The 24,691-nt window shown below is 39.0% G+C and overlaps 2 protein-coding genes across 2 annotated transcripts in view; one reads left to right on the forward strand and one right to left on the reverse strand.

The window, feature by feature from the left end:
• LOC145421334 (uncharacterized) overlaps positions 1 to 14,929 on the reverse strand; it is a 205,339-nt gene extending 190,410 nt beyond the window's left edge. Inside the window, exons 1-3 of the transcript XR_013902670.1 lie at positions 14,724 to 14,929; positions 6,201 to 6,516; positions 5,870 to 5,933 (exon numbers count right to left, since the gene is read on the reverse strand). The gene's annotated coding sequence lies outside the window, so the exon portion shown is untranslated. The remainder of the gene's footprint in view (positions 1 to 5,869; positions 5,934 to 6,200; positions 6,517 to 14,723) is intronic.
• A 4,751-nt stretch (positions 14,930 to 19,680) lies between these two features.
• dnajc19 (DnaJ (Hsp40) homolog, subfamily C, member 19) lies at positions 19,681 to 24,541 on the forward strand. Its single transcript, XM_026147477.2, has 6 exons — positions 19,681 to 19,836; positions 20,192 to 20,243; positions 22,754 to 22,827; positions 22,969 to 23,048; positions 23,268 to 23,338; positions 24,384 to 24,541. The coding sequence occupies exons 1-6, from the start codon at positions 19,834 to 19,836 to the stop codon at positions 24,452 to 24,454; spliced, it is 351 nt and encodes a 116-aa protein (XP_026003262.1). The 5' UTR covers positions 19,681 to 19,833; the 3' UTR covers positions 24,455 to 24,541.
• Positions 24,542 to 24,691: the final 150 nt, after the last annotated feature.

The following is a 24,691-nucleotide window of genomic DNA, read 5'->3' on the forward strand; positions in this document are numbered from 1 at the left end:
CAACAGCCTTTACAAATTTAAGGGGCTATCATTAAAAAAATATTTGTCAAACACTTTTGTTTCATTTCTGTGATTAACAGCAAACTATATGGGAAAGTATGTTAAGTTGTTTGAAAAATATTTTTAAAACAATCCATACAAGCACGTGTAGAGACAGAAAACAGAAATTACATATGTGAAAAGAAGAAATGTTGATCATAATATTCCCGCTTCTGAGCTCTAATTTTAACCTGTTCCTCTTCTGTCCTCTGCTCCTTATCAGCACAAGACAACACATGGGGCTGAAACCTGCCCTACGGACTCTAACAAGGAGCTTTAACAGCTTGGCTCTCGTTTGTTCCTCTCCGCCCACTAATGCAGCTCTTAACACTCCCATCACCCTTCGCTATAAACCTCATTAGCTTATCAGGACAAGACAAAAGGGAATATTAACACTGCCTACTGTACTCAAGGGCCAAGCTCAGGTGTCACATCTAGATAGCAGGTATTACTATGCAAGTCGCCCCATCCTGGTCCACTGATACAACTCTCTAAGCCTCTCATTGCCTTATCCTCTTAAGACAATACCCCCATGATTCCTTCTCTTCTACCTGACAGCCTGTATTTACTGAGATATTCACTGGTCATCCATTACAAGTGGCACCTGAAACTGAAATACAACCACAAAACTTCACCTTAACCCCTCAGTATCCCTATTACCTTATCTTGGGAAGACAAAGAGGTAGCTTTAGTTAGCTCAAGGTCTGACTGCCTGACTTTGCTAGCTTTTGGATTAGCTATGCGACTAACGCGACTCCCGCAGGCCAAGGTGAGGGCTGTCTTAATGCAGCAGCTTTGGGGCAGAAAGCTGCCTAATTTCTGCTTCTATCACCACTAGCAGGGCTCCAGAAAGCTCCCCGAGAGCCACACGAAGCAGCAGTTAAGACAAAGTAGCACAAGGTTAATCCCAGCGGTGGAGAAGTCAGAAGGTATTAGAAGATATTTAAATGAAGGGAACAGTACACACCTGTACAAAACTTTAGTGAGGGAGGATATGATTTTTTTTTCCCTGCAGCAGGTTTTCAAAGTACTATTATGCAAAGACATAAAATTTGGTAAAAGTGCAGCATATTCTTGAAAGTAATTAGACTGTATTTACAGGAATGTGGCAGTGGAGATATGATGCTTTGTATAAAGACAGTAAAGAGAAACAAGGCTAGCAAAAGTTACAAGAAAATCACATTTCGATGATGGCTGTCTTCTCTAGCGTACTTTGGTTCAGATTTTAACCCAACAGAGACACCACATAGTCCACACAGCGACATTTACACAGTTTTACACAGATTAGACTCTATACATCTACTCACACTAGTTGTTTGATTTTAAAAAGCAAGCCAAAAGTTTCTCACATTAGGGAACAAGTAGAGTGACTCAAAATACAAGCTATAGAGTCCGAGTCTCAGGTAATCTTTTTACTTCTACCCCTTTCATAGAAGCACTTTACATAATGGCAATAACTGCAAAACGTAACAGTTTATAAGAGAGGATTTAAAACATCACGCCAACTCCATCATTAAAATCATTAAAAATCTGAAGGAATCAGTTCATTGTCTTGCCTTTGATCTTGCCTGTATTCAGGTTTGGTAACACACTTTTAAAAAACACGCTGAAACCACTAATGTTCACAGAATTTTGTTCAACCAAACACATGGCAATGACTGGCACACAGCCAAACACATGTACCCAACATTAAATATGGCTCCTTTGATTGATTATACAACATGCTCTGCACACAGCCCTCCACTGCAACCCACACACACACACACACACACACACACATACACACACACACACACACACACACACACACACTCCTCACAAGAAAGGGAATCCGAGTTCATAGGTTAAGTATAGAAGCTGTCCAAATCAGCAGGTCAGCTGACAGACAGAGGAAATGACGGGCTTAATGACTAGCTGCTGCTGCTAATGACTCACAGCTAGCTGGGTGGAAAAAGAGTGTGACTGACAGACACGCATAGACACGCATGCATGCAGGTGCAGTCTCACTCACACCCTCAACCTCTCCCGCTCGATCAGCTGTAATTGGCAGTGAGACCTCGCCATCCAGTCGTGAGCGGCGCAGGCCCCGCCCACTACTTTAACAGCCCATTAGCAGTTATTAGAGGGTCCTCAGGGAGCTGTACGGGTCACAACACACTGCCAACCTAAAGGAGATTAATAACCCATGAGATTTAATAGAGGCGATGCTTCTGCGGTCAAATTGAAAATAACAGATGGAAGAGGTGAAAAGATAACAAGGAGCAACTGGAATCACAGATGAAACAATTATTTCATACGATTCATGTTTACAGGCACCATAAAACATTTATGGAGTTATAAAGATTCATAAAAGGTTATAAAAATGATGCTTGGGCTCAAAGACCTGTAAACCCAGTGGACCTCTTAGAGTTATAGGAAGAAGTCAGCTGGTAACGTAATCCAGCAACATGCTGTCAACGTCAAGCATCTTCATAACAGCATTTTATTGATGGCTGCAATCCACTTGGGGAGCACACCGGCTCTCATCATTTACTATGACTTTTAAGGAACTCAGCTACTGTTTACAGATTGTGTTTCAGCTGTTTTGCCTGTCATGATTAGTCCAAATGCTACTACTGTTGTGCTGCTAACAGATGGATGCGAAGTTCTGATCAAGTTAGATTTTCCTCCCTATAATTACCATTTCTACTGAGTTTCTCTGTATTCCTTTTGATATAGGAATTACACACACACACACACACACATGCACATGCATATATACATACACATATATATTCATTACCTCTTATGCACAAGCTTCAGAGAGGAGACTAATGCACACAATACCCAAAACCCTCTTGCATCTCAACACTAAATCCATCCAGCAAACTAATGTCTCTTTTAAACAACTTAATCCAGAGCTGTGCATCACAAGCAGTGTAGAGGAAATTGCTGTTTTACATAAGGTGCTCATATCAGTTGCAAGATGGATAAAAATAAAAAATCATACAAAATGAAAAAGAAAAATTATCTTTTGAACCTTTTTTGTTGTTTTTCTCTACTGTTTTTGTAAAGTCAAATGTTTTGTTTATTTGTATGAAATCTAAAAAAAACAGTTTGACTGCATGGCGAAAAGGTATGCTTATCTTCCTCTGCACTCACCCACCCCACCAACCCCTCGCCCCCGCATCCTCGCACCTGTGCTGGGGAGCCAGGGGCTCAGAGATGTGTCGGTAACAATCAAAGCGCTGATGCATGCCATGTGACTAAGTGACTGTAACCCTCCAGGCAGCCTGGGACTCTGCCTGTTAGCGTGTGGCAACACCAAGATAGGTCATTACCCATTCTGTTCCAATTGAATTTTAACCAGCGTATTTGTTCCAGTGCAAATTCTGACATTTCAATATGCCAACAGAGAAATCAGCTCATTTGAATGTGGCTCGCTTGTTTATTGTTTCCTGAATAAAAAAACGAGGAGGAGGAGAAATAACAGCATGAAACTTCTGTAACAGGGTGACTGACTCAGGTAAATCAGCATTAACCAAATTAAATTTTAACTATCGCACATATTCTAATTTAACATTCAGAATGGCAAAACTCCTTAGGACAATAAGCCACACACTTAATTATAAATGATTTTACATTTTGTCTGCACTTACAAGCTTTATAAAGCAACAGTAGTTTTGACAATTTGGATCTTTTTTTAGGCGAAAGCACAAAACAAAACTTCTCTTTGCAGTCTTGCAAGCAAAGATTTGATGTTTCACTCAGTTTTACCTTGCAGTTGATTGAATTTCAACTGGCAACACAACACATCTAAAATGCCCTTGCTTTTAAGACACTCAGGTGTTTCTTTACACTACAGTGCTCTCTAGACAGGTCAATGTATTGTTCAGCTGATACAGGAGTGTACAAACAAATGCTTGGGATATTTTAAAAAGGTGTCAACACATAGATTGTCTAGCAAAGCAGCTCTAACATCATTCTTAAAAATACCCTCTGCTCTCTGTGCATCAATACTTACAGTATCAATCAGTCCTGTAAGGTTACGTATGTATGGGTGTATGCACATAGGTGTATACATAATGATACTATTGGCTGATCAGTCTATAATGGCCTCAGATACCCAATATCAGTCGGTCTCACAGTAAGTGGAGTCTGTGTCTGAACCTTGTTGAGTCTTTAAGTTTAAGTTTAATGTTTTCTCTGTGCCTATCAACCATCCAAGGACATGCGTGTTTTATCTTAACTGCAGATGCTAAGGGTGGTGGTGTGGATTTGACACAGGTAAAGTGCTTCAAGTGCATTTAATAAAGCACTATTTAAATGTAAACCACTTTGCATGATCAGTAACACTGTTAAATGGCATAGATACATTTCAATCCATTTCTTCTAAAACAACAGGAGCACCTGCGAATAACAGTTTAATGGAATATCATTCTGTGCTTTAATACAGATGTGGCAGGAAACTGCTTAATATATTAATAAACTGCTTAACTGCTTAATGTATCGATAGACAATAACAAATGAAGTTGGTTCACATATTTGATAAACATGACAACTAACCTCCAGCCACCCACTTGCACATTCCACCACTGCTGCTTCGTATATATGGTCATTCTGCATTGCACGGCTTAGCTTTCATTTATAAATCTGAACCTACACTTAGATGAGTAACACACAAACACTTTGTACTCATGACACCAACTAAAGACAAATCCTGGTGCCGATACATATAAAAACAACTAAATAATATTGCAAAATCTTCTACAAAATAAGAGATGTTGGGAGAAGTTTGCAGATCCTAAACGTTTCTTTATCTAACACGTAAATACACACACACTGGACTCACATGTGTGTTCAAACTGCTGGTCAGCTTCTACGAAATAACCAACCAATGGCTTTCAAGTAAAAGGTATATAAAAAATGTCTCTGAACTACAGTGGAGTACAAGTATGAAATAATGTGAAAAAATAGCATTCGACTTTTAAATAAGGTCAGTGTACCTAAGAGTAAGACAGCAAACACTGTAAATTAGGAGGTGCAAAAATGTATAATTCTCACTCATGTTTTATTTGGGTGTGTCACATTTTATGGTCAGAAGGTCAGCACCTGATGACATCATTCATTCTAGTCTTAATCTTCTAATGTCCGACTTTGTGATTGTTTTGCTAATAATTGTATTCATTTATTTTCACTGTACTGTTCGTTTTTCTTCTATACAAGAGGAAGCAGGGGCAGAGAAAGGTTCTGAGGTAGTTTCACTGACAACAAAAATCCGCTTGTGTTTTCAGCAGTATAAACATGCACTACTTTCTTGACACAAGGAGTGAGTCTGTAATCAAACACAATTTTTGCAATTAAAAATTATGTCATGTGATTTCTAACTTAGACAGGTGGCTCAGATTAGTTTTCCTTCACTTGTGCCGATCTTCTCTGGCTTCACTGACAGTGTGAGAATTCTAGACTTCAATGCAGAGAACAAAATGAGGAGTACGAAGGTCCAAGATGTTCAAAGCCATATCAGAATAACACTTTGACGGTTACTTTAATGTAACACCTCTTCTATCTGAAAACTTTAAAGGCTTTTTAAGCTAATACACACACACACACACACAAAGAGAAGAATCTAATATAGTTCATATGAAATTCATTAATTATCTTCACTATAATTCAGGCACTTCAAATGTAAGATTTGTAAGATGAAGACAAACATGGAGCAAAGAGGCAATGGCTGCTTTAAGCACACGCAGACAAACAGCTGATTAAAAGGTGAGAATAGTGTGTGTGTGTGTGTGTGTGTGTGTGTAGGAAGCAGGAGAAACCCGTTACATATTTTGTCCTGACTCACCATGAGTTGCACTTCAGGTGGTGTCTTCAGGTATCAGTCCACTCACTGTCAACCAGGATGGAGTCTGTAGGCCACACAAACACCCATCACACATTTAAACATAACCTTACAACAACTTCTTAGGACAAATGTGGTCATTACAACTTTTAGTAACGCTGTTAAGTATATAACGTGTAACAACTTATTATTCCTCTGTAGACATCTGTCGTATCTATGCAGATGAATGGCTTCTAGATATGTTTAATATAGTTAGTTTCCGTTTACTCTCATAACAAGTTTGACTAATTTAGTTTTTGCACAAACAGAAGTTAAATGTTGCAAATGATCTGACCTGTAATAATCCCTGGGAGCGATCTAACCAGGTGTCACTTAGGTAATAACGTAGCAGGTCCACGCAGTTAAAGGCTGACTGTCCCTTCACCAGTCAGGTGCTGAGCTCCCGTGATGTGGAAGCAGAGGAACAGAAGGATGCAACATGATACCAGCGAGCTCAAATCCTCTGCCTGCCCCTCGTAATCCTTCAGCACAATGATCCCTGCAGGATGTTTTCTCTTCTCCTCCTCCTCCTCTTCCTCTTCTTCTTCTCCAGCTCCAGACTCCTCTGCGGAGGTGTTGCCACCTCTGTATGTAGGGCCGGCCAGATGCACCTGCGACAGGACACCAGGTAAGAGGAGATGAAGCACCACCCGTAGCCACTGAAGTCATTCTTTCATTCCTCTTCTCTCCTCAGCATCGACAACTCTGCCTGTTCCTCAGAGTGTCTCTGCCAAGAGTAGTCGGGCACAGCAGTCCTGTTTTGCCGCTCTTTGCCAAACACACAAACACACACGCATGCACAGAGGAGAGTGTTGTAGGGTTTCTTTTTTTTTCTTCCTTTTTTTTTTCCAGCAGCCGAGCTAACCCTGAGCCGGGGCCTGGTCTGCCTTTGAGATGCTCTCTAGCCCACAAACACAAGACGGCTTTCATTATCTTGCCCGTCGCAGCGCAAGGCCTAGCTTCTAAAAGCTACTGATTTCTTTCTTCCCTTAGCCCCCTGCACAAAGGGAGGGCATTTTGTAAATTACTTGCTCGTTTCAGACCAACAAAAGGTACTTTCATTGAACCCTCCTCCCCCCTCCTCCCCCCCACTGCTCTCCCTCTATCCTCCCGCCATTTGATTTTGCTCAAATTTGATTACAAGGCTTGAAAAAGGAGGCGAAGAAAAGAGAAGAGGAAATAAGAAAGCCCCACAGATGGCGTGTTCATTCAGTGCTGTGAATGGCTTTATATGGGCTGCCTTTATACATGTGGCAATCCAAAGACGCTTCAGCCGCTCCGCTAAAAAAAGAACTTGACAAAATTATTGGTTTGGTGGCTTTCTTACACGACTGACATGGGGGAACTCTTAGAAAGAAGAGTCTGCCTTCTCTTTCTCTTCCTTTCTTTCGCTCTTCTTGTCTCTGTGCGCTCTGGGTTGTACACCTTGATCAAAACAAACTAAATGATGTCTGATTGTGGAAGTGTTTACTTATACAGACACACACACGCGCATGTGTGTGTGTGTGTGTGCATGCTGTCATATTAATAACCACATGCCCTGGGCCTGCATTCCAAGACAACAAGGTTTGCATATTCAGCAGAAAAAAACTAATGAGACACACTCACTATTTAAATCATCAACTAACACACACACACACACACACACACACTCTCTCACACAGAACTCAAATTATTCATCTGCTGTTATTTAACATTATACTTGAAAACACTGCACATTAACACAAAGCAGAGACTGTTCTGTTCTCCCTCACAGGCTATAATCCTGTTTCCACAATGGACCCCTCACTCTGCACTTGTTTTCCTCCAGCGGATAATCATAGCTCTCTAGACACACAAACACACAAACACACAGACACACACACAGCTCTGTAGCTGTTGGATTTTTTTTCCCTAACACAAACATACACCTATGCAGCAGAGTGAACTATGACTTGTTTTCCCATTACCAGTCCACCCAGATGAAGACACAGTCTGGGACCTTACATGGCCACTCCGGTCAGAAAGTCTAATGGAGAGAAGCCACTTAATTCTCAGATCCACTGACCAGACATCAATTTCCAGGTCGCAGGCTGCATCATTCCATCAGTGTGATAAAGTAGCAGCCATTACTGAGGTCAGAAAGCCAAAAGTGGCATCTTTTATGGGCATTATTTTAGTCTTTGTCCGTTGTTGTGTTGTACAGCAGAACCTTTTGTTTTTCCTTGTGTCTGATACAAAAGACCGGCTTCACACTGAGCTACTCCACAGCTACTGAACCACTCCATCTCTCAGGAACATACGACTGGAATAAGCCAACAGGTGAATGAACTGTTCTTATCATGGCTACAGCTGACTAGCATCAGGAATCATCCGTCTTTTACAAAAAAGTCTCTAGCTATGCTAAAAACTCAACAAATCTGTGCTTGATGTGCTTTTTTTCTCATGTTAGCACTTAAGCAGTGTGACGTTATGATTTGCTACAGTCGTACAGCTTATTAACAGTAATTCAAGACCAATATGAAAGTAACTGTAGCCAAACCCCACGGAGTTAATGTCTCCATGCTATATAAAACATTTTTTGAATCCAAATCTAGCTAAATAAATCATATAAAAGAGGCTGCCAGACATTTTGTTCACTTCACCTGCCACGTGTCACACACAAAACGTTATACAAGATGCTTTATGCTATAGGTTAAAGATCCTACAGTAATAGAGAGAAACCCCCAATAATCAGACAACCCTCTATGAACAAGTACTTGGCGACAGTGGGAAGAAAAAACTCCCTTTTAACAGGAAGAAACTTCCAGCAGAACCAGGGTCAGGGAGGGGCAGCCGTCTGCCTTGATGGGTTGGAGGCAAGAGCATGGAGAAAGGATAGACTGTGCAAGAGAGACTTGGATCAGACCAAGTTTTACAAATTATTACTGAATACAACTTCTCAGATGGTTCACATGTTTTGAGCCTATATGTACGGATAGTTATCCAATTTTTTTTCCAGCCAGGTGTACATACAAATAGATGCTTACCTACATCTAACAGCTACACGTATAGCTGTAAGTTATCAGCTATATTCACACCAGGAAGGAAACAGAAAACAATCAAAACACCCCTTAGAAGCAAAGGAGGTAGTAGAAAAGGAGATAATTTTCTTCCAGTAGAGAAAATGGTTTCAATCCAGTAAAAACCCCACTGGCTGCACACACCAAGCTCAGCCCACTGAGCTTTGGCGAGCAGAGATATAAAGCTGTGAAACGCTGACAGGACAGAATAGCAGCTCTCACAGCTTCCATATCTACCACTTTAGAGATATTAGTAGTAGCAGCCAACATCACCAGCTGACCGACTACATTTTCCCCTCAACCTGCCTGATCACCGCAGTGGACCCCCTCCCCAACTCTACACACACACACACATGCACACACTTTTTTTTTAATGAGGGCAATTTGATTTTGTTATTACTGATGAAGACAGAGATTCCCTTAGTGGGCAGAGAACCTTCATAATCAGCAGTTAGGTCTCCATCCACAAACCTGAAGTAATTATTGTCTCAAGATAAAAATGGAAGGCAGCGCTGATTTATTTTTTTTTCTAAGGAAAAAAATAAACTAGATATAGAAATGACCTTAATATTATTTCTCTCTCTGGGCATTTCCAATAAAAATATTGCATCGGAAGGTTTGATAAAAGGATTATGTGGCCAGCTTTATGTGGCTGGAGTCAAATCTGGATATGGAAGGAGAGCTTTTTGATTGAATAATTCTTGTTTCCTTTCTGCCAAGCTAGCAGTCCTCTTTGGGGAAAGTAAAAATCAGCATTATGCCAGATTTATACATGTGCTCTGACTCTCTGTAGAAGTAAGTGTGCCAATATTGTATGTCTGACTACCTGCCTACTGTATGTGTTTGAATGTTTCCATGTGTGCTCGGGGATGTAGAGAGATGATGACTGTGTGGTCGACAACATTTCAAGCACAATTTCTAGCATTAATGGTCAAAAATGTGGAAATAAAAGACACGTTAAAAAAAAAGTATATCTATTTCATTTAGTACCATTCAATGACTTTAGAAAACAGTTTTCTACAGTCACTGGTACTGTCTAAGTCCCAGTTTGATTATTCTGTAGAACAATAGCCATGTGTTGTGCATATGAGAAAAGAACTGCACTAAAGTAACTCCTTACTAAGAACCTGCACTGGCACTGGTATAAAATTCAGATTATGTAATAAATCTCACTAACATTATTTTTACTATGTCTCTGATATTTAATGTAATTATAGGATTTTACACAATGTTTAAAGACTATTTGGCCTTGTACAGAAAATGTGTAAACTTGATGAATTTGGTAGATAAAAGTGACCACTTTACAACCAGCCTTGATTCAAATAACTACTCTGGTGTAAAAGAAAGAAAGAAAGAAAGAAAGAAAGAAAGAAAGAAAGAAAGAAAGAAAGAAAGAAAGAAAGAAAGAAAGAAAGAAAGAATTTCCTGTTAAAAAAAAGTCTGTAACAAAGAGAAAGAAAAATTAAAAACATGGTGAGGTATTTTGCAGTTTTGTTTTCTGTCTGCAGAGTAACTGGCAACTATTAGAACAAAATTGTATGTTTTTGAAATGTTCTGCTTGATTTGCTGTCTATAACCATACACAAATGTATTTTCTGTGAGCATTCAAAATTCTTCCACTGTAATATTTTCAAATTAAATGCATGATAAAATAAAATAACTTTCCAAAAAAAAGCTTATATTTGGGTCAGTCAGGGTTACCGAGTTGGCGTACTTGAGGCATGACAACTGAGCAAGAAGAAAATTCAATTTATGAATGAATCTTGATTTAATTCTGATTTAAACTGTTCAAATAACAGTGTATTATTCATCTGCTGTTATCGGGGCATCATCAGCAGTCACAACGGGCTGCCGTTAAGGCGTTTGACCCCAGAATTTCGTTATCATAACAGGGCTGTGACCTCCTGACCTGCAGTCATTACTGCTGTCTCCTCCAATCAGCCCTCCAAAGCTCTGAAGATGCCCTCTGGGAACAAACAGGCTGCTGGAATAGAGGTGACATTAGATTTATGCATGTGTGTTAGTACTGCTTGAGCACAGGCACACTGCTGTAAGTGTGTGTGTGTGTTGTGTGCTTCATTACTTATAAGGACCAGGGTGTTCTCACAATCATAGAAAAAAATGATTAAAAAACACCCAAAGATGGGTTTTTTCATGTTGTACACTTCTTGCAGAGCTTAGTTTAGTATTTCTGTTGACTGTTAAGATTAAGATTAAAACAGGGTTGGTAACAGATTTGAATGTGGGGCAGTTCCTGGTAAAGGCTTGCTTGATGTTAGGTAAATGCAAGAGGGTTTAGAAAAGTTTAGAAGAGTACTGTGCAAAGGTTTTGAGATACCCCTCATTTCTTTATATGTCAGGAAAACAGAAAATAGTTGCAACACTTTACTCAAATCTACAAAGATAAATGAAAGCACAGTATGTATTAGCACTGTATTTGATGCTTACCGATATGTACTGATACTTTCATGCTTAAAAATAAAGTTATTGTCAATCAGATGCTCCGCAGATGGCAGTGCAGGGTTGATCAAAACCTGACAGTACGTTTGTGCATTCATAGTTCCATCAGTTATGACAGCATCTTCAAGACCACTAGCAGAAATTAGCCCAAAACCACGACAGAGCCTCCACCATGTTTTATAGATGGCTGTAGACACTCACAGCTGTACCTCCTTCCTGGTATGTATAGCATGGTAGATAATATTAACAATTAGAACCCAGAATTTCAAAATTGGATTTCACTGCTACATAAGAACTATTGCCAATGATTTTCAGTCCAGTTTTTGTGTAATTTAGTATACCCCGGTCATGTTTCCCTTCTTCCACCCTTCCGCTGAGATAATTTCTGATGAATCATCAGCAAACAGAAGCTGGATCAACTGAAGGGCCAGCTACACTGCTCAGGCCCTTTGTCGGGTCTCTACAGGATTTTTTCCTAATTCTTAAGAACATGACCTTCACATACTGTTTGCCTGACACATTTGTATTTGTCTTTCACTTGTCCAGTTTGCTCAGAAGTTTCAGGAACACACTGCACACCATGCTGAGATATAGCAAGTTGTGGGCTAAGATCCAAGGACTGCACTGAAAACGAGTGAAAAAGCAGCCACTGTTCAAAGAGGGATGGCTCAAGTTGCACAGTACCGTAAACTATAATTCGAGGGAATCAAATATATTTTACTGTGCTTCCTGTGTTTCTTTTAAAAAACATGTTCATTGCACTGAGTTGATCAATGGAGTGAACAGGACAGATCAGAAAAAACAAATATTCAGAAAATATCCTGAATACAGCACAAGGTACAACAGGGGTGGACAGTATGTTTTGTTTTGTTTTTTCCAGAAGAACATGCTGATTGTTATTGATGGGCCACACATCAAACAAATAATCTGAAACAAGACACACACATAGATGAATTATGTTAACCTCGATGAATTTGGTAGATACAACTGACTGCTTTACAAACAGCCTGGATCCAAAAACTTTCTGTTAAAAAATGTTGACTTTTCATGTTACCATAAAAATGATTATGTCTTGCTAACTGTCTGATATGCATACCTCAAACTGTATGAAATATAGGAGACTGTTATATTCATCAGAATACAGTATTTACTATCTAACCAAATGTCTGCATCAATGAATATTAATAATAGTTAATATTCTGAGACAGCAAGCCCACATGGACCTTTGCACGTCTATTTAAAGGAGTGAAACTAAAGTGGGACAGTGTTTCTCAGGTTTGATTTGATGCTATTCTAAGAAAAAACCCTTTCAAGCACTGCTGTTGTGTCGGAAATAAAAGATGCAACATCGCGTCAGGTGAGGCGAAGCTTTTGTTCAGTACAGAAACAGGATTTTCTTAGAAATCTATCAGACTCACATTCAAACACAAGGTAATTCATCTCAAGAGGCACACCGTGAGTTCATCAGCTGGGACCAACATGTCACCAGTTAACTCCAGGCTGGCGTTCTGTCAGTATACAATCTGTGAGACACTGTTTGAACGAGGGAGGGCTTCATTTATCATCAACACAGTAGCTGAATAAACATTTGTGAACGTGTTGGTGACTCACACTGTGTTCATCATGGTTATCATTTATCATTCCCAAAAAGACAAGACTCATTAAACCTGTTAATATTTAAAAGACTTCTTTTGTAGTTTTCTATACATTCTTATTTTTTTTTAATCTAGTACATAAAAAATGTCTTTCCCCTGAAAGCTCATCTAGTTTGATTTCATTCTAAACTCCTCGTATAAAAAAAGTATATGCGATGGGTACTTCCATGGAGTGACTACTTCTGAATTAAGCTTGGCACAAAAGCAAAAAGTCACAATGTCTTTCTGGGGCATCCTGACTGGAAAAACAGAGGAAGAAAAGCAGCTTTTTACACAAAAGATGAACATTCTCAACTTGCTTGATGCAAAAAGACCCATTTCACCTTCATAGAGAACTTAAAGATGAGAGAATTTAAAACAGTGAGGAAGGAGCAGCAACACAGAACGATGACATCATCAAGTCATTTGACTGGCCTAGAGAGCCTGTTGCATCTATTTTCCAGGCAGAGTCAACGCCACGCTCACCACCACAAACTTAACTCACAGTTGTAATTATTACTGAATTGCTCAACTGTGCGTAGGCCATTAAAGCAACTGCCTTCTTTCTTTTTCACTGTGTAAAATGTTGCATGATTTTTGTAGCTGAAAGGCTCTCTAAGGTGTTCCTCCTTGCACTCAGATATATTTCGGCTTTTTTTTTTATCTCCAGCAACAAACCTTCAAAAATACTGCTTTTCATATCTCAGAATTATGTGGCAATGTTTTCACATGAAAGACAATCCACTAGTCATATTCTTTTTGTTTGTTTGTTTTTTAAACAAATTCCTCTAATACATTCCTCTGAGCCCCTTTCTATAGTGACGATAGAATCTATTTTTAGTGGTTCAAAGATCACAGCAGCACTTCATTTCAAAGTAATTTGCTTGTATGAAGACAAACTGCAGAACTTTACACATCAAGCATCAGGTTAAATCGAGGAAACACGTGGCTTTTTTAAAAAAGAAATCAAAATTGTGTCAAAAAGTGTCCCATGTATGACCACATGATGTCAAAAAGCCAAAAGAAGAAGCACCACGCCTACTTACTGAAATGGTGTCGTTCTAATGAAGTCACTCCAGAAAATGATTGGACAGGAAAATAATCTGCTGACAGGAGGTCATAACCTGACTTTAACTAGCACCGGCTCAGCACAAATTGAACCAGCAGAACTACATGCAACTGTGCGATTTAGAGGAAAGCATCTGATCATTTGCACAAACTTCTAATCAGCTAATGACAGAACTTTATCACCGGCTGTATGTTTCCGTAAGGAATAAACACACGGCTTTCCTATCAAAGCATGCAGGTCACCTTGTACACTGCAGCCTACTAAGTGCACAATGCAAATGCCAAGTCCAACTGCAACTCACAAAACACAATCAAATGCAGCACTGCAGGGATACAAAACTTAATATCATCCCTCTTCATCTCCTTCAGACAGCCTCACTGTCTACCTCCAGAGTGCCAAAAAACCCACTCTTTGTCCCTAAAGTATCTTATTGTCATCCTAATCATTCCTCACAATCACAAACAATCTCACAACTTTTTTCCCCCCATTCAGCCCTATCTACTTATGCAGTTCCCAGAAGGCATTGCCTTTTAGACCCTTCCTCTCTGGCAGCTAAGATGTCGGGAAAACAAATAACAGCGGAAAACAAAACAAAACAAAGTCTCCTGAAATACCTTGTGGATGCCCAGAGGAAGGCGCTGGACAGACAGATGAGCAGATAGGTTTCCTCTGTCCTCTTCTCTCAGGCTGCCTCTTCTCTCGGCGTGCTGTGGAGAGTGACTGCTCACAGCCCGCCTGGCATATCTAATTAGAGCCAGGCTGTTGCCACTATCGGGCAGAGGATCTACCTCTCCAATCTCTCCTGACTCAATCTTCCCCATCTCTGATTTTCTTTTATATTTATGCTGGAATATTTAATTGTAGACAAAAGGTTACTCTGGGCTCTATTCATCGCACACAGGCAGAATAATCTCCTTTAAAAGGCTTGACATTTCAGGCTTTTCAAAAGGGGCTGAAAAAATTATATCCCCGCTTTTGTTAATCAATGAAGTAGAACTCCCCCGAACAAAAGAATTAAATTGCTTGGTTGGGTTAATAAAACACACAGAAATAGCTGCTTCCTGTGGGCTTTTGTGCCTTCCACTGGCTCCCCCCATATGCAACCAGCACTGTAATTCCATATGATTTGGGGGGCAAAACTCTCATTTCTCCACACAGTTGGCTTTTTAAATCCTATTGAATGAGCAGTCTGTGAGGCTGGCTGATTGGGACCTCTTGCCTGAGCCTGGCTGCCTGGCTAGCAGAAAAGGCTCTCTCCATTTAAATATGACTTCCACTAAGGAAAGACAGCTAGTCCACTACAATTTACAATTTCTATACTGCCCCTGCTTTAGAAAAAACATTGTAATTATGCAAATGATAGGGGCAATAATTAGGCCCTTCACTGTCCCATTGTGTTGCCTGCCGTCATGTTTCAGCCCAATGGTGGGAGAAACGCAGCGGGGCATGTTCGGTTTAAAATTGCTCCTTGCAGACTCTCTGCAGATGTTCACAGTATCTTCTGTGCTACAACTAGCCGTCACCCAAAGCCAGGGTGCCTCTATATACCACAGCATAGCATACAGCTGTAGCCTTTATCCTCCACTGTAGTCTACACAAAATGAGACTATTAGTTTTGTGTTATGTCTGCTCATGCTGTTAGTCTAGCTGTATTGTAACTGTCATAATAAGTTTTATCTGAGCAATGGCATCATTTTTGTAATTTATCCTCTGTACACCACCACTGTCAGTTTTAAATAGTCTTTAAGGTATGATAAAAACTCAGATTTCAGCTTTCATTTAAAGGGTTTAACAAAAGTATTGGACCAGCTGTTTAGTAAATGACAGCCACTTCTATATATGGCTTCCATTTTAAGAGGCTTGAAAAAAAATGCTGCTGCTTGTTTGTGGGTCTCTCTGTGATTGTCTTGTATCCAGTATTGTATTCGGGCTTGTAACTAAAACACACGCTTTGTTTGGATGAGATCAAGTGACTGATTAGGGCCATCAAAGAATATTCCATTTCTTTACCTTGAGAAACTTTTGGGCTGCTTTTGCAGTATGCTTTGGGTCATGATCCATTTGTGCTACCAACTGCTGTTTGATGGGTTTTGCAGCATTTGGCTGAATCTGAGCAGAAAGTATAGCCCTGTACACTTCACAGTTCATCCTGATACTTCTATCAGCAGTCACATCATCAATAAACACCAATGGTCTGGTACCACTGGCAGCCATACATTGTTAAATCATAAGATTGCCTCCACCATGTTTGACAGATGATATTGTACACTTCAGATCATGAGCTGTTTCTCTTCTTCACCGTGTGCTTCTCTTTCCATCATTCTGGTACAAGCTCATCTTGGTTTCATCTGTCCAAAAATACTTTTTTTCCAGAACCCTCTAGTTGTTCAAAGCCTTGTTGCAAACTTTCCATTCATGAGGACATCTCTTGACTTTGACAGTGATACAGCTCAAGATTGTTCTTGACTTGGTTAGATGCTCTGAAGTTATTTTTCTTAACCATAAAAATAATTCAGCCATCACACACTTTAATTGTCTTCTGGGATCTTTCAGGATGTCTGCTGTTGCAGAGCCAGCCATTGCTTTCCTTCTTTTTAACCCTTTAAAGCCTAGTGTTTAACATTTGATAAATTTGTTTTAGTGAGTTTTTCAGACTTCTTAATCACCAGTGTGGGTTAGGGCTCTGGTCATATTTTGAATCAGTGTCTGGATTTTCTTCCATGTGTGTGTTCTGTGCCGTTGAGTGTCTCTGCAGGTTCTCTTTCTAATTGGAGAGCTGGCAGCCGCTGACTGGTTCCCATCATCAAGTGGCTGTTTTGAAAACCCTATCTCCAGGCAAAGTTCGGTGGGCCCTACTCTGTCCAAGAGAAGTTGAGTGATGCTGATAATGTTTGCAGGTACCCCAGACCATAGGAAAAAACGTTGTGTGTGTCACGTTAACCTGATGAAGCCTTATTTCGTTTGCCATACAAGTGTAAACTCCTCTTCATCCCTGGCTGTGCCATCAGCTATGCCCGTTAGTGATGTGGCAGTTGCGAACGAAATGGCTCTTAGAGCCGGATCTTTGACGTGAACGATGCGAGCCGGCTCCTTATCGAGAGCCGTGTTTTTTTTTCTTTCTATCACCCTCTCTCTCGCACTTTTTTTCCACTTCACTCCGCATGCGAGCTTGTGCTTTGCACTGGGCAGAGGGGGGAGGGGCGGTAGTTACGCTCGCAGTAGCACAGAAACAGAGCGGGAGGGAGAGACAGAGAAAGAGAGCCAGGGACAACAACGTCACATTAGAAAAGTATAGTAATCACCCACAACTATTTTCAGTTGCGGATGATAAAGGATTCAGAAAGTTTATTCATGCAGGCCTATATGACAGAGAATATGCATCTTCTTTTTGTTTTCATATTATAATTTAGATTTAATTGTGTTGTGATTTGCAGTGTTTTGTGTTGTTTCATTTTAAATTTGTTTAAAAGGAAAAAGCTGAAAATTTAAATAGTTAAAAGTTGAAATGTGACTAGTTGGTTTTTGTATTATATGATTTATTTATTACATTTTATGTGGAGTGAATAAATAAAAGTATATTTAAGGTGGCCCCTACAGACAAAGCACATATAAACTTCAAACGACCGGATTTGGTGTGTGATAGTAACAGGTAAATGAACTTTTTTTTTTAAATTATTTGAATATATATGAGTGCTTGTGTATAAATACACAAACAATACACATATTTCAATTGTGTAATTTAAGTGATCTAGGTAGCTCTGTTTTGAAGTTCAGTTAATGCTAGAAATGTGTTTTGGAGTTTGTACGTGTTTTGTCTCTAGGGGCCACTGTATATATTTATATATAAACATATATAAATAAAACCACTTTTTTTTTACATTAGTAATTCCTTTTGTACATAATTTTATATTATTGTTAATAATAAATTAATTAAAGCAACAAAACAACCTGAAGACCCGGTTCTCTAAAAACAGCCGAAAGACCCGGCTCTTTTTAGTGAGTCGAGCCGAAAGAGCCGGTTCTCTAAAAACAGCCGGAAATCCCATCACTAATGCCCGTAGTTGTGCCAGCATCAGCGTCTCAGTACAATCCAGAAAGTGATGGTTTACTTTTTGTTTGTGCCGAGGGTTGCTCTCAACTCAGAAGTATTAGACAATTTAAAATTCCACCCAAAACACTTGGATGACTCTGCCAAGAAGAATGTGTGCTGTCTGATTGAAAATCACCTTTCCCTGTTTGTCAACACTCCGTCTCGCGCTACTGTTCTGGAACACGACGTAGATGTAGGTGGCCATCCTCTGATCAACCAGCACGCTTAGCGGCTGAACCCACGCGCACTTTTTTGGCAAGAAGTTTTACTTGCTGGAAAACAGTCTTAGCTGTTCCAGTGCATGTAGCTCTTTAACAAAGCGTTAAATTGCTAATTAGCTAAACTACTATTTAGTTTAATTATTTTTTTAGCCCTGGCCTCCCAGTGCACTTTAAATGCTAACATTAGCTGTGTATCACACTTCAAGTGTTCTAGTCACTCCTGAGCTGCGGTGTATCACACTCACCAGCTACCTATAATATGAGTATACATACCAGAAACACGTGTGACAAGAAAAGCATTCAAAAAGCATTCAGTTTAAGCTAGTATTTAACGGGTTGCTAACAATAGCATCTAGTTTGACCACACAGAGACCCACAATTTAAAAATTAAAATGTGCTTTTGAAACTAATAAAATTGAACTCACTGCCAAAAAGGTTCATGTCAGGTTCCAACTTCCAACAGCATTCATGAAAAGGACCAAGAGTAGCATGGGAGGGGAAAGGACACACAGCTAAGACCAACATTAGAGGCAATATTCAAAGGGGAAAATGAAATCATCAGACTGAAGAGATTAAAGAAATTACAAAGGTATGCATCTGTGATCTTTAAGGTTTTGTTGTTGTTGTTGTTTTCTTATGCATGTGTAGCTGAAAGTGTGATTACTACCAGAATTACAGTGGTTATTTATTTACACTGTTCATTACAGCGGGATAAAATTTTTAATGTATATCTCAGGAGTAACCTTTCCTTTACTACAGGGGATTCATAGCACCAGCATCATCGGGAGGGCCCAAAACATAATTAACATCACCTACAGCGTCATCTATTCACACTACAGGAGTCTGAAATTGAGGACTAAACGACTCTCAAACACCTTCTACCCAAAGACCATTAGACACCTGAATAAAATAATCAACACTGCTCTTCTACCACCTCATCACAGCTATTAAGTATAATTGCACTATTTCTTACAGTATTATTAGAAGTATCTGTCACACTAATAAACTACCTTGCATAAGCATTAACACGAGTTTGCACATTCACTACTTGTACTTGTCTCATCCTAGAATCACAACAGAATATTTTCATTGACATAAACTGGGTAAAGTATTATTTTCAATTTTTTTTCCCTTTTAAAAAAATGTTTCCCTTAAAATGTTTAACCTGTGTTTTTTTTCTTTTAACTGTATGGTTTTATAAAGTCAAATAACTTTCCCGCAAATTTTTATTTATCCAGGAATAAACACAAACGTTAGAAACCAAGGAAACAGCTGCGAGTTGCGTTTACCCGGCGTTTACGACAGTTCTCTTTCATTTCCGGCATAAACACATGGACGCCTGAGCCACGAAAACATGAGAGGTCAAAAGTTATGGTCGTAATCTTCAGCATAAACGGAACATAACACAGAAACATGGTAAGTTGAAATCGTGATTTACCACATGAAATGTGAAAATGGTTGCATGCTCGAGAGACTACGGAAATAGCGTTTGAAGGCGTTATTTTTAATAGCTAAGCTAGTGTTAGCTTTACTTAAACGTGCATATGACCCAACACGACTGGACCAAGCTAAGCTAAAGTTTGGTGTTCTTCTTATTTTAACCAGCACGTCACTATTAGCCTGATAATTGGACCATTGATAGGTTTAAATCAAATGTAAACACGCCGCTTGGGTTTCGCAGCGAGCTCCAACGCGGTCACTGGTCTGCTGATTTGCTTTGTATCCCCTAATGTCATGAAGCTTTCTGATTTCCACCTTTCTGCCTCCGCAGGCCAGCTCCATGGTGGCAGTGGGACTGGCTCTGGCAGCAGCTGGATTTGCAGGTCCGTGAATGGAAAATTTTGTTGTTAACTTTGTCAGACAGGGTTTCACGAGTGTACAGCACCATGGACATTGAACTTCAGTACAAAGCACTTGAATTGCAAGGAAACTATTAAACAAAATGCATACACATATATGGATGACATAAAAATAGCTCTACGTAGTTCTATTTTTGTAAATTTACATATGTTTTTGACAACTTTTTAATAGTGTTATTTGCACTTTGCACATTTATAGTGTCATTTTGCTTAATATACTATCCCGAGCAGGAATAAGAGGCTTGAACTGTCTTACAAATAATGTAATGAAGAAAATATAACTGTGTGGTTAGACCTCTCAACATCGGCAATCTAGCTAAGTGGTCAGGTTAAGCTAGATATCAACCCAGTAACTCGACCCTGGATTTCCTGGTCTAGCAATGACAGCACTCGCATAAAAGAGGCGGTTTTGGCAGCGAGTGACTGATCACAAACATATAGAGTAGAGCCGCATATTTAACAAAAGTAAAGCAAATTTTAATGTTTAACATAGAAAAAGGTTAAACACACAATGCAGACTAAATGTAACACATGTTGCAGGCAGCGCAGCAGCAGTGTGACAGAGCTTTCCACACATAGTATGTATAGTAAAAAGCATTGTTAGAAATGTTTGTAGACTGCGAAGCACTTTGTAAATGCATTTAATCTAAAGGGAAGGAAGGATGGTGTGAAACACAGATTTACAGTCTGACTAATAGACTTGCAGTTATAATAGTTGGTGTTTTGCAGCACCATCATCACAAATGATAAATATTATATTTTGGAAGACTGTTGTTCTATCCGTCCCATATCATAACAGATTCTTTTTGACTCAAAACCAAAACCACTGAATGATTTAACTTTCATGTTTATGTTGGTTTTCCGTTTGTCATCTATCAGTAGGTCAAGGGCGAGTCCTGTGTGTGTTGACAGAAACTACATGAAACCTTGTGTTTAAGGTTTAATTTAACAGTATGCGAATGCTCCTCGCCTCCAAAGCAGATATTAAATTATGAAGAACATTTACATTACAGAAACCTGAGAGTGCAAACCTCTGCCAACGTCGTTTAATCTCTGGGCAGTATTTACTTTTAAGGGAGTAGTATTATATAAAGTTTAGGAAGTTTGAAGTGCAGGAAAAAATCAGATAAGGGTGGCATGACATGCTTACTTTGATTCCACAAACATTATTTTGGAGTAGGTCATGGATTATTAGGGGTGGGGGGAATAATCGATACTGTGTAGTATCGTGATATGACTTCAGAGCATGTTGATCCTTTTTCTGAGCAAGAATCCTGACATTCCTTCACTGTCCAAATGTGTTTCACTTTTTTTTTGGCAGCAATAAACATGACAGTTTACTTATTTTAATTTAAGACATGTTTTATTTTAATTAAGTTTAAAACTTTTTTATTTAATGTAAAATTATATTTTGTTTTAATTTACTTTCAAATTCTTCAGTTGCTTAATGAGCTGCATAGTTTTCATAAATTGCATAGTTCATAATAGCTATAATTGTACCAGATGGTTGCATTCAGTTAAGTTGGACTAGACTGTAATACAAACCGTTCAGTTTGTCAACAATAAAACTGACTGAAATGAGAGAAAGACTGAGTGCGAGACTTTGATATTAGATAAGAATATTGATAAAGTTTACCTTTATGTACAGAATCTGAATATCGCAAAATATTTTTAAAAAATTGCAATAATATCGTATCGTGCGTTAAGTATTGTGATAATATCGTATCGTGAGATGTATGGTGATTCCCACCTCTATAGATTATAGGTATTAATTTGTAAATAGGTGGACATGAATAACTGGAGTTTATTGTATAATATTAATAAACTTGAAAGAAAGGCAGGCGTGAAATGTAAAAGTGAGGGGAGAGGTGACATGATATTTGGAGGCAAACTATGATGTGACTTTTAGAATCCCCATATACCAGTATCATGTCCTAAACAAAGGTAGTAGAACTTGAAGTAGTTTTACAGATAAAAGATGAAAGTTTGACATTCTTTGACTTTAAAGAAGAGGTCAGAGGTCAAATGTGATGATATTTTAAATCTTTACACAACGCTCTCTATATGTTTACAGTACACAACACACTTGTAAGAATCATAGTTTCTAAGTTATGTGGCTTTTTATTGATTTTCAACAAATAAATTATTAAGCAGAAACTGAAGATGTAAGACAAATGTTTTTTGGTAGTTCGGTTAAGCTAGGTGAGTCTAGGTGATTTTTTGTTAGTTAATATATTCTCAGATTTTCATATATTACAGGTTGTCTTGTAGTGTCAGTACTGTATCTGTATTGTTGTACTGTGATAGTAGCATTATCGTGGGAAAAGTATTGTTAGTTGCACCGGCGCCCAACCCTAAACCGCATCAGTGTTAACAGTAAAACATTTAAGGGACAAATCCACAGATTGATTTGTCATCTGAGATAAAGTGGATTTGCCCATCACTGTAAATGTCTCATCTTTTTCATGTACCAGGTCGCTATGCCATGCAGGCCATGAAGCAGATGGAACCCCAGATGAAACAGGCCCTTCAGAGCTTCCCTAAAACTGTAAGAAGGAACCCGTGTTTGCTGTGATAACTCTGCCAGTTCGATGTGCAGAAAACACAGACACATGTTGGTCTTTGCATTCAGTCTGCATTTCATTTTCTCTTTCCTAACTCGTAACCTCGACTGCACACATTGTTTCAGGCATTTGGAGGAGGCTACTATAGAGGTGGATTTGAACCAAAGATGACAAAGAGAGAAGCTGCTCTGGTTTTAGGTGTCAGGTATGTGGATGCTGATCAGCACTCAGCACTGATTCTTAGTCTATCTGTGATGTTACAATACTTCCAGGTTCAGAGAGGTTTGGTCTTGTGCTGCACGGCTACCTTGTTGTGTTGTTTGTAGTCTCTCCACTACAGCAGCACATTTAACAACCACCACTAATCACTCATAATAACTCACTGTTACATACATTTACTGTTGCACCACTATTCTGTCTTCAGTCCCACAGCCAACAAGAATAAGATCAGAGAAGCTCATAGAAAACTGATGATCCTGAACCATCCAGATAGAGGTAAGAGAAAGCTTAGTGCTTATTCAAAGACCGACTATTTTTCTGATGAGTCTGTTATCTAGTGAAAATAAAAAATAAACAAAATACCACTAAAATACTATGAACAAAGTTCAGTATAATCAGAGTATCTTTCCATTATCTGGCTTCACTTGCCTTTGCCTATAACGGTGGTCAACTTTATAAGTCAAGCAGGGACTTTCCAGTGTAGCTGTCAGCAAATTTGGATAAAAATGGCTGCGTTGAAGCACCAGAACAATCAGAGACATGTATACTGAAAGCAGAGCAACAGAATTTTTACAAAAGAATAAGCATAAAAAGTTCATTCAGACATAGTCCTGCCAAATGTACAAATATGATACAAGGTCCACAAAGTCCAGAGAGGTGTTCAGCTTTAGGATTATATATCAAGGTGTATAAAACAATAAAATAGTTTCAAACTTGGTTGCAGTCAACAAAAAAATAAAATCAAGGAATAAAGTTCTTCTCAGACTTTAAAAGCTTTCAACCCTCCTGGTATTTGTGCACACAAGTCTGAGGCATCACTGCAGAAGAAACGACACAGCTCTGTTCTGGAAAACACTGCACTGGCTCGAGAACCTTCATAAAAATCGGTGACCACGTTTCACAATTGCACTTTATTTACAATGAAAAGCTGATCATGCAAAAAAAAAATCAAGCAGCTGGAGACTCGCTTATTCAGACTGGCTTTTAACTAGTTTTAGGCTGTATGATGTCATATGTATGCTGTTTTATCATTTTGTCTTCTGTGTTTTTATATGCCTGTTTTTATTGTTTTTATTTACCCACTTTGTGGGTTTTGACCTGTGAAAGGTGCTGTATAAATAAAGTTTACATAACATTTAACTTCAGAATGTAGTCCTGAGCTGTTACGCATGAGTGGCAAGTCTGTTAACAGGTCTTAGGTGTATTGTCAACATCCTGCATAGTAAAAGGAACTGTTTTGTTGTTCAACGTGAAGTGTGATTATGTGTGTGTGTGTGTGTGTGTGTGTGTGTGTGTGTGTGTGTGTGTGTGTGTGTTGCAGGTGGATCTCCCTACTTAGCAGCAAAGATAAACGAAGCAAAGGATCTGATGGACGGGCAGGCCAAGAAATAAAAGTGGAGATGCTTATTCATGCACTGACTGACTTGAAAGTTTTTCTAACTGATTGTTCTAAAAATAAAATCACGCTGTACAAGTGCAGACCAGAATCCTGCCATTATTACTGCTCAGTTTATATTGACTTTGTGAAATTCTATAAAGAGGTTTCCATTTGACAGAACTTCAAATTGTTGTTTTGTGTTTTTTAAGATCACACATGAAGTGTGTTTCTTAGTCCAACCTACAGATGTC

This window comes from Astatotilapia calliptera, chromosome 17 (genome assembly GCF_964374335.1).
Source record: "Astatotilapia calliptera chromosome 17, fAstCal68.1, whole genome shotgun sequence".
NCBI lineage: Eukaryota > Metazoa > Chordata > Actinopteri > Cichliformes > Cichlidae > Astatotilapia > Astatotilapia calliptera.